The following is a 10140-nucleotide window of genomic DNA, read 5'->3' as shown; positions in this document are numbered from 1 at the left end:
GAAGGGGGGAAAAGTCACCTCTTGCTTTTTCTCCCCATACATATAAACCCTCTTGTCAGGGACAGGGTTTACCTCTGATATGTGCAATACATCCTTCATTGCTATAATCATGTAGCGGATGGCTTTAGCCATTTTAGGCTGCAATTTTGCATCATCGTCATCGACACTGGAGTCAGAATCCGTGTCAATATCTGTGTCAACCATTTTGGATAGTGGGCGCTTCTGAGACCCTGACTGCCTCTGCACTGTAGGATCAGGCATGGGCTGAGACCCCGACTGTCCCAAGGCATCAGCTTTATCCAACCTTTTATGTAAGGAGTTTACATTATCATTTAACACCTTCCACATATCCATCCAATCAGGTGTCGGCGCCGTCGGCGGAGACACCTCATTCATCTGTACTTGCTCTGCCTCCACATAGCCCTCTTCGTCAAACATGTCGACACACGCGTACCGACACACCACACACACAGGGGATGCTCTATATGAGGACAGGACCCCCACAAGGCCTTTTGGAAAGACAGAGAGAGAGTATGCCAGCACACACCCCAGCGCTATATGACCCAGGAATCACACAGTAACTTAGTGTTTACCCAGTAGCTGCTGTATATATATATATTAAATGCGCTAAATTTATGTGCCCCCCCCCTCTCTTTTTACCCTTTCTACCGTGAGTCTGCAGGGGAGAGCCTGGGGAGCTTCCTCTCAGCGGAGCTGTGGAGAGAAAATGGTGCTGGTGAGTGCTGAGGAAGAAGGCCCCGCCCCCTCAGTGGCGGGCTTCTGTCCCGCGATTTTGTGTAAAATTAATGGCGGGGGCTCATGCATATAACAGTGTCCAACTGTATATATGCTGCTTTCGCCAGGAGGTATCTAATTGCTGCCCAGGGCGCCCCCCCCCCCTGCGCCCTGCACCCTACAGTGACCGGAGTGTGTGGGTTAGTGTGGGCGCAATGGCGCACAGCTGCAGTGCTGTGCGCTACCTCATATGAAGACAGGAGTCTTCTGCCGCCGATTTCGACGTCTTCTTTCTTCAACCCGCTGGCTTCTGACTTCTGGCTCTGCGTGGGGGACGGCGGCGCGGCTCCGGGAACGGACGACAAGGTCAGGTCCTGTGTTCGATCCCTCTGGAGCTAATGGTGTCCAGTAGCCTAAGAAGCGCAACCTAGCCACAGTTAGTAGGTTTGCTTCTCTCCCCTCAGTCCAACGTAGCAGAGAGTCTGTTGCCAGCAGAAGCTCTCTGAAAATAAAAAAATCTAACTAAAATACTTTTATTAGCAAGCTCAGGAGAGCTCACTAAAAGCACCCAGCTCTGGCCGGGCACAGATTCTAACTGAGGTCTGGAGGAGGGGCATAGAGGGAGGAGCCAGTGCACACCAGTAGTACTAAATCTTTCTTAGAGTGCCCAGTCTCCTGCGGAGCCCGTCTATTCCCCATGGTCCTTACGGAGTCCCCAGCATCCACTAGGACGTTAGAGAAAAGTGTATGCAGACGCTCCTGTCTGCGACCGGGTCTAGGCGGAAAGTCTAGTGTACACAATCGCAGCGTCTAAGCTGCGACCAAGTACCCTCGTGGTAGCGTCTGAGACGGAAGTGAGGTCATTAGTTCATGGACGGGAGACGCACGGAAACTGGTCATGAACTTGGGGGAGGGGCGACCAGGAGAGCGTCTAACTCCCCCCGTTGACTTAAACTCTAAAGATCGCGGCCTCACCTAGTCCTGGCGCCTATGATCCCTAAAGCATAGCGCTGTTGCACTTAAGAGTGGCGGCGCATCAACCACTGTTTGTAGTCTCCTCCAATACAGTGTAGCTGTGTCCGGAACCCCTAGTAAGAGGAAACCAATGACTTACCTTCTCCCCAAGCTCCGGCCACAGCCTGGTAAAGTCTGCTGGACCTGCTAGAATCATCCGACACAGACGCCCGCCGAGACAGCACTGTACCGCGAAGGTAAGCGTTGTTGCGACCCGGTGGAGAGTTGTTGGAGCGACTCTTTCTAGCATGCGTTTAAGACGCTGTTTAGAAAGCACTCAAAACATAGTAAGACTATAAAAAGAAAATAATAAAAGCTTCAGGCTGCTATTTAATTGCAGCCCTGTGACCATGGTCCGGCTCCTGCCGCACCAAACAAAAAACTATTTGACTGAGTCAGTAGGCGGGATTATATGGAGAAGCCCCGATGCATCCTGGGAGGCCAGAAAGCTTGTGACAGTTTGGTGCCATTTCCGCTGTCGCTCTGGCATATCCCAATGTTATGGATAACCTGTGGACCCAGCCGGAAAAACAGACGTCATAAGCAACTTTCCCTTTAGTGTGATGGGCATGTATTTTGGCTAGAAATATTGATAAGATCAAGAGGGAGTAATTGTGCACCTGGGACCTGGGCAAAGGCATGCAGGTGGGGCGGCTGTAATCTGCAGGGGTGTGTGAGGGGCGTATCCACACTACTGAAGGGGGAGATAAAGCTGGCCAGCATTTGGGAGCTTCATGCAAAACCAGACAGATTTATTATTTTGCATGCATGATAAATACTTTAATCCCCTGTTACTTGCTTTGCTTTCAGTTCAGAATCAGCTCATAAAACAGAACAGAAAGTATTGTAATGCCACAAATGATAATGTTGTTCAATGCAAAGTATAATGCAGACTAAAACAAACAAACAAAAAAAAGGTACAAAGTCAACGGGACCATTCTAGAAAAAACAAACGTAAGTACAGAGAACCTTCTTCTCTGTTCATTAGCATTTATTAAAGTAGCAGCTTGATAAATAACATTCAGAGACCGTAAAAGAACAGTGCTACCTATTTGACAAATGGTCAGTCATAAAAGCTTCCTTGGAATCTGGCCTCTCAGACACAGACCTGCCCTTGCCTTACAGTAAAACATGGGGTTTGTGTTTTCTTAAGTCTTTAATACATGAAGCATACACAGCCCTCGGCGTTAGTCCGCACGTCACAGAACCGTTATGGCATTTCATAAATTAAAACATTTTTAAATTAAATACAGAAACCCCAAATTTGTGTCTTTTTTTTATTATTTTTTTTCACAGACTGAAGTAAACAATGATATAAAATAGGACATTAAGGCGCACTCTCCGGATCAGTTTCCGCACACAGCATGTGATGGGGTCGCCATCCGCTGTACCTGGCGCAACTATGTGCGTGCTCTCTGACTATTCTCATCCACATAGAACAAAATCGCTTTTAAAAAGGAGACCAGGACCCACTAAACAAAACAGCTATTACCAAGTGTTATATTGGCTCATGGACCACCATCCTTGCCACAGCAAACGGCAGTCTCTTCAAAAATGGTTAATTGGTGGGGAGGGTATTCAGCACAGTTTATGAAAGGTGCAGATGTATCAGGTCAGGCTATACAGCAGCCAGTGCGTGCTCATCCAGGTCCAAGGTAACAAACTCAAGTAATTGCTGGGATAAAATCTGTCTGTTGTCCGATGCAGGATGTGCTTCACCCTCCAGGGGCGGCTCAGTTCAGGTTTTTGTGAGGAATGACTGCGGCCAAGTCTCATGACATGTCTCTTACAAAAGGGAACATATTACCATGTTGCCAGGTAGTTCACCCATTTACTCCTCAGCCCATTGGCCACTTGCAGCATGACCATTCACCCTGTTCGACCCATTGCTGGATGTGTTGTGAATTGATTTGGTGCCATTTAATGCCGTATCCTCCTCTTCTGAGCTGCTTTCTATATCACTGCGTTCGTCTTTCAAGGCCTGGCAAAAAGAGCATAAAAAAAGCTTTATACACAGAGGTTATTGTCCTACTTTACAGTGGAGATGAGGAGAAAGCAGATGAGTCATAGTTAGTCGTCAGTAGTTGATTAGACAGCAAATTATCCACTTCCACAATCTCTAGAAGTACGTACAGTATGTGATCTATAGTTAGAACAAGCAGCAGATGGATGCCATAGAGGAGACATGGTCAAGTTTATTATAACAGTACTCATGGCTAGCAAAACAGCAGCCACCACCACCACACTGGGATGGCGATATAAAAGAGTAAAACAAATGTTGAACAAAACAACCTGGATGTATGAATTGTGAGCCACAGAGCGGCCATGATGCCAGTTCTCTACACGGATTTCATAGAGCGTCACAACACTACTTTTACACCACGGAGGTGACAAATCGCTGCGGGGTTCCATATTAGTCTCATGTCGGCATTCCTTGTGATTTACATTTAATGATCACTTGTTCATATGCTTCATTTGCTATTTTAAGCTCACAACTCTTAGGGGTACAAGCAAAATTAGCTGTTTTTTTTAAAAACATTACGGTAAGTAGCACAGAAACAAAATACACAAACTGAAACAGGTGGCTAGTGTGATCATTACAGGCTGAGCTCTCGCAGTCATTAGAAGAGGTTTCTAAGATAAATTAATCAATATGGGTCTGCTGAGCCACTTCAGCAACATACATACAAATGTAGAGTTATTTATTTAAACCTTTTCTCTACAAATACAACAAAGATCCGCATCCTTAATTGTCAAGATTGACTTGCCCGCACAGTCTATCTAGCCTTACGATACCGATCCCACGGCTGCCTAATACCTTGAGATATGCACTAACTTTTCATAAGATTTTGACTAAATATAGTCAAATTCTTACAGAATTATCTCGCCGTGTGTACACACCTTAAGACTTCTGATGTATAACACCACAGCATCCAAAAATACAATGTTTATAAGTACAGCTGTATAACTCAAATATAGTAATTTACCTTCTTGTATTTCTACATGCACATTCACACAGATAGCAACGTCTCTGGATAGAGTCAACTTTGTCAGTGTTTTTGTTTTTAAGAACATTAGGTAGTCCATAAAATGTTAGCAGCAGAGAATACGGGTGTAGTATGGTATGCCGGCGGCCGGGCTCCCGGCAACCAGCATACCGGCGCCCGACAGCGTGGCGAGCGCAAATGAGCCCCTTGCAGGCTCGCTGCGCTCACCACGCTGCGGGCACGGTGGCACGTTACGCACGCCACACTATTTATTCTCCCTCCAGGGGGTCGTGGACCCCCATGAGAGAGAAAATCTCTCGGTATGCTGAAGACCACCCAAGAATACTATTGTACAACACGCTGCAGAAAATGCCTATGAGCAGACTGCCAGCTGTACAGCTAGTACAGTGTCATGGAGTAGGTCTTGCTCCCAATTCTGAGGCTGGAGTGGCTTGTGCTTCCCCTTTATACTACATTGCGTAACAGCCCGCAACTAGGAGGCACAGAAACAAATCCTTATCACTACATCAAGCACACCACTGCACCCAGCCATCAGAATGTTAAACACAATTTAAAAGGATAATAAACTGAAAAGCTGGCACAGGGGAATAAACAACGGATGTGCATTACATGTTCTCTTTGGGCTACATAATCGGAATGATATAATGGAAATGGTAGAACATCCAGAAGGTAACAGTATAGCTAATTATTCATGAATACACAGGAGACCAACAGAATGGTCTGGCTGCATGCCTTAAACAATAGAAAGCGCAAGACAAAAAAAAATAAAAAATCAGCAATGTATTATTAACGCTTCATTATACACGTATACACTCCATGCATATTTGATAGAAGCAGCAGTGGCTCAGTTACCAGGAAAGAGAAGCAGTTCTCAGAATCTAAACGGCTACATGAGCAATGCATGATGAAATACTACATAAGTAATAACTCGGGCTTCAAACACCAGCAGGAAATCTACATACTTCATACTAATGCAGGGCAATGACTTACGCTAAGCTTGCATTAAACATCACTAGGAACTGTGTGCACTGATGGGATAATCCGTCCCTCCCAACGCTTAAATATCATAATTCCAGACCACCTCCAAAAACCGGCATGTTGCATACAAGTGTGCAACCATAAAAATGATTGGACGCCACAAGAGAACTGCAGATAGTGGAGGCAGACAATTTTTGGGGATGACCAGATATTCTATTAGCTAAGAACTGCTAACATCACTGGAGTTGCGAGGAAAAGGCTATTTTTTTGACATCACTCAATTATAAGTTTCTGCAGTATTGATTTAATGCGACTTGTTTATACTTTAGGATTACGTGTGAAACCAATCACATAAACTGGCGTCTTACTTACACATTCAGTACAAGTGCCTCTGTGACTTCGTTTAGGTTGTTTGTAGAAGATCTCTTTTTGGTTCTAGTTCTTTTTAGAGTCGTGTGGTAAATACCACTGTGTGTTTTATATGGTATTACTAATCTACTCGCTTTTGTATCATGGTTTATTTGCTTTGTCTTGTTTGATATTGTGAAACACTGGAGCTGCAATCCCATTTCTATTAATCTTAGAAAGATTACCAACAGTGTTTCATTAATGTTCACTCACATTGTTATTCAGTGGATATGTTAAGAGTGGTGGATATGTATTCACCATAGGGTATAAAACACTGGTTGCAATTTTGCAGAAAACGAGGATATTGCATGACCACTGTAATATAAAGCCCCAAAGTCCTAACAACAACAACATCTCCCACTGCTGAGCAACACCGGATACTTGTGCTCAAGACAGATCCCCTGAGTAGAACGACTCACCAGCAAGTCATTTACTCAGCTGAGGGGTCAATTAGTAGCAACGTAAAACTGGGTTCCAATTACTATATTTGTGATTTGAGAGATATAGAATATATTATATATACACACACACACACACACACACACACACACACACAATTTATTATACACACACTCATATCCACAGAGAACTGCACTCGCTTCACATATTTATGATGCAGTGAATAGAGTGAAGTGAGCTAGTGGAGCAGTTGCCCATGGCAACCAATCAGCTTTCAAGTAACATTTAATTTAACAAGAGCATGCTATAAATTTATAAGCAGCAGCTGATTGGTAGTCATGGGCAACTTATCCACTGCATCATATATCTAGCCCTCAGGGCACCCTAACGGTCCAGGTTTTAAGGCAATCCATGCTTCAGCACAGGTGACTTAATTAGTACCCCATTTATTTAAATTAAAGCATGGATATCCTTAAAACCTGGACTGTTAGGGTACTTTGAGGACAGAGTTTAGGAACCACTGGTATACAGCATTATATTTATTTTTACAATCACTATGGAATACCACAAAAAGGAAACAAATACTCAAGTTTTCCACATTCAGACAACTTTAACTTGTTGACTTGTACAAGTTCTTCAAATTTTACTAATCACATTCCTTTAGGTTTTCTTTCGATATACAGACAGCATTAATAACCTGTCCCTAGGTACTATACAACCGTGCTCTGGTCTGTGCATTGGATAACCACAGTTTTGTATAAACAATAAAACATAATAGACTAATGCCTCAGACATAATGGTGTAAGAGGACAGGCTGTGAAGTTGCTACAGATTCCTCTATTTTACTACTGTCCGACTCCAAGATGAATGGCAAAAACATTGGAGCAGATTTAAGGGACCTACATACGGTACGATTCTGGCTATGAACGATTTTAGCGCAATGATTTCGCTTGAAGCTCCCGGAGTCCAGAACCAACGATATTGACTATACACACTGAATGATTTTGGCTGTGAACGATTTTGGCTATACAGTGGGTGACACTTCATGCAGTCTATTTTTTCCAGGAATGACGATATGTGGGAGCGCGCATCGTTCATTGTTGGTTCTATACACACAGTAAGATATGCACTATTTTCTCTTACGTCCTAGAGGCTGCTGGGGTCCATATTAGTACCATGGGGTATAGATGGGTCCTCCAGGAGCCATTGGCACTTTAAGAGTTTAACAGTGTGGGCTGGCTCCTCCCTCTATGCCCCTCCTACCAGACTCCGTTTAGAAAACGTGCCCGGAGGAGCCGGTCACAGCTAGGGGAGCTCTACAGAGCTTCTTTAGAAAAGTTTATTTTAGGAGTTTTCTTTTTTCTTTACAGGGAGGCTGCTGGCAACAGCCTCCCTGCTTCGAGGGACTGAGGGGGGGGGGGGGGGATATGGGAGAGCAGCAGTGTCCGCCCTGCGGGGTCTGAGCCACACTGTCCACTGAGCTCCAGAGAGGATAAATCGCTCCACGCTGCAGGGGGACGCTCACCCCAGCAGCATGCCGCCACCCCCTTACAGAGCTGAAGTGTGCCGAGTGAGTCATCGGCTCCCTAACAAGCAGGGAGCTGATGTGAAGATGGCGGCTACAGGGTAGGAGCGCAGTACTAACGGTGCTCCGGGGAGCTCAGCTGTACTTAGGTGCGGCGCGCCCTGAGCCGGCGCCTTAACACTACACTGACCAGAAAAAGCCCGTCGGGATCCGCAGATCTCAGCCAGCACTAAATCCTCAGGCCAGTATAATCTAGGAAGAACGCGAAGACAGCGCCATTAAGGGGGCGGAGCTTCTCATCAGAGCGGACCCAGCAGCGTTCAGTGCCATTTTCCTGCCTGCAGACACGCTGCCAGTGGAAGAGTAGTGCCTCCAGAGCTCCTCCAGCTATCTGTACGGTAGCAGGGAGTTGTGGAAGGGAGGGGAGGCTGTGTAAAGACTGTCACCTATTAAGGGACACAGTCAGCGCTGGTTAAGGGTCTCCCTATACCTATATAGCGCTGTGTGTGGGTTGGCTCCAATCTCTGTGCCTCTCTGCCATTCTTGGGGGGGAAACGGTCTGTCCTGTACCCTGTGTGTATGTGGGGTGTACAAGCAACCATGTCTAGAGACTGTCTCATATGCTGCAGAGGATTTATCTTCTCAGGAAGATCCCATCCCATATAAGTCAGGATTGCACTGTTGTAGCGCAGATTCCAGCTAGAAAACCGGAGTGGTTAACCTCTCTTAGGGGGGATATTTCACAGATTTCTGAAAGGGTTGCAAGGATTCAGCATGCTACTCAGGTATTGCAGTCCTCTATGGTAGTATGGTCCGATACTGCTCCCTCGGGGCCCCCTGCGGTACATTCTCACAAACGTGCTCTTGCCCAGATTATGCAGGATGACACGGATACCGATTCTGACGCAGCAGACGGTGATGGGGATGTGTCGAGGGGGTCGGCATACTTGCTAAGGAGGTGCAGTTGATGATTGAGGCCATGCGGGATGTGTTACATATTTCTGACACACCTCCTGAGCAGGTTGAGGACGCTTTTTCAGACCGTAAGAAAGCCCCTCTCACCTTCCTGGCATCTAAGGAATTAAATGCTATACAGGTTGAGTATCCCTTATCCAAATCCCCCATTTTTGGGTCCCCTACTAAGATAATGACATATATATATTATATTATGTGTATTTATAGATATATTAGATAGATATATAATATATTATATATGTATGTGTGTTATTATCTCAGTAGGGGAACCAAAAATGTGTGATTTTGAATTTTGGATAAGGGATACTCAACCTGTATTTGAAAAAGCCTGGGAAAACCCAGAGAAAAAATTCCAGATCCCTAAAAGGGTTCTGGTTGCTTTTCCCTTCCCCGGAAGATGATAGAAAGAAATGGGAGTCTCCGCCTATAGTTGACGCCTCTGTCTCTAGGCTGTCAAAATAGGTTGTCTTACCAGTCCCGGGATCTACAACGTTGAAAGACCCGGCAGATCGCAAAGTGGATGCTGCGCTCAAATCCATATACACAGCTTCAGGGGCTATACTGCAGCCTACTATTGCCTGTGCATGGATTTCAAAAGCTATAGCAAAGTGGTCAATCACTCTGCAGGAGGACTTGACTACGATGGATAAAGGGAACGTTGATTTATTTTTACGTAACATACAGGATTCGCAGGGTTCCTGGTAGAATCCATGAAGGATCTGGTTTCCATGGCTATGGGGGATCTCCATGTCCGTCTCGGCTCACAGGGGTCTTGGGCTGCGCCAATGGTCTGCGGACGCGGAATCCAGGAAAAGTGTGGAGAGCCTACCCTATACAGGGCAGGCTCTGTTTGGGGAGGCGCTGGATACGTGGAATGCCACGGCTACAGAGGGTAAGTCTCCTTTTCTCCCCTCAGCTGCACCAGCTACGAAGAAGCCTTTTACTCCCAACACGTCATAGTCCTTTCGGCCCACTAGGCCAAGAAAGAACAAGCCCTCTCACACCTTCTTTATAGGCGGTCGTGCCAAATCCAAAAAGCCGGCTCCCGCAGGTTCCCAGGACCAGAAACTTGCTTCTGGTACCTCAAAGTCCTCAGCA

General features: G+C 45.8%; 1 protein-coding gene across 3 annotated transcripts in view; it reads right to left on the bottom strand.

The window, feature by feature from the left end:
- Positions 1–3012: 3012 nt before the first annotated feature.
- Positions 3013–10140, bottom strand: part of CERS5 (ceramide synthase 5) — a 121054-nt gene continuing 113926 nt past the window's right edge. For all 3 annotated transcript variants that reach the window (XM_063952019.1, XM_063952017.1, XM_063952018.1), the window contains one exon: positions 3013–3730. In XM_063952019.1, the coding sequence (XP_063808089.1) occupies positions 3581–3730 (150 nt within the window). In that variant the 3' untranslated portion in view covers positions 3013–3580. The remainder of the gene's footprint in view (positions 3731–10140) is intronic.

Source organism: Pseudophryne corroboree, chromosome 2 (genome assembly GCF_028390025.1).
Source record: "Pseudophryne corroboree isolate aPseCor3 chromosome 2, aPseCor3.hap2, whole genome shotgun sequence".
NCBI lineage: Eukaryota > Metazoa > Chordata > Amphibia > Anura > Myobatrachidae > Pseudophryne > Pseudophryne corroboree.
The sequence above is the reverse complement of the archived record's forward strand: the minus strand, read 5'-3'. Positions and strand labels throughout refer to the sequence as shown.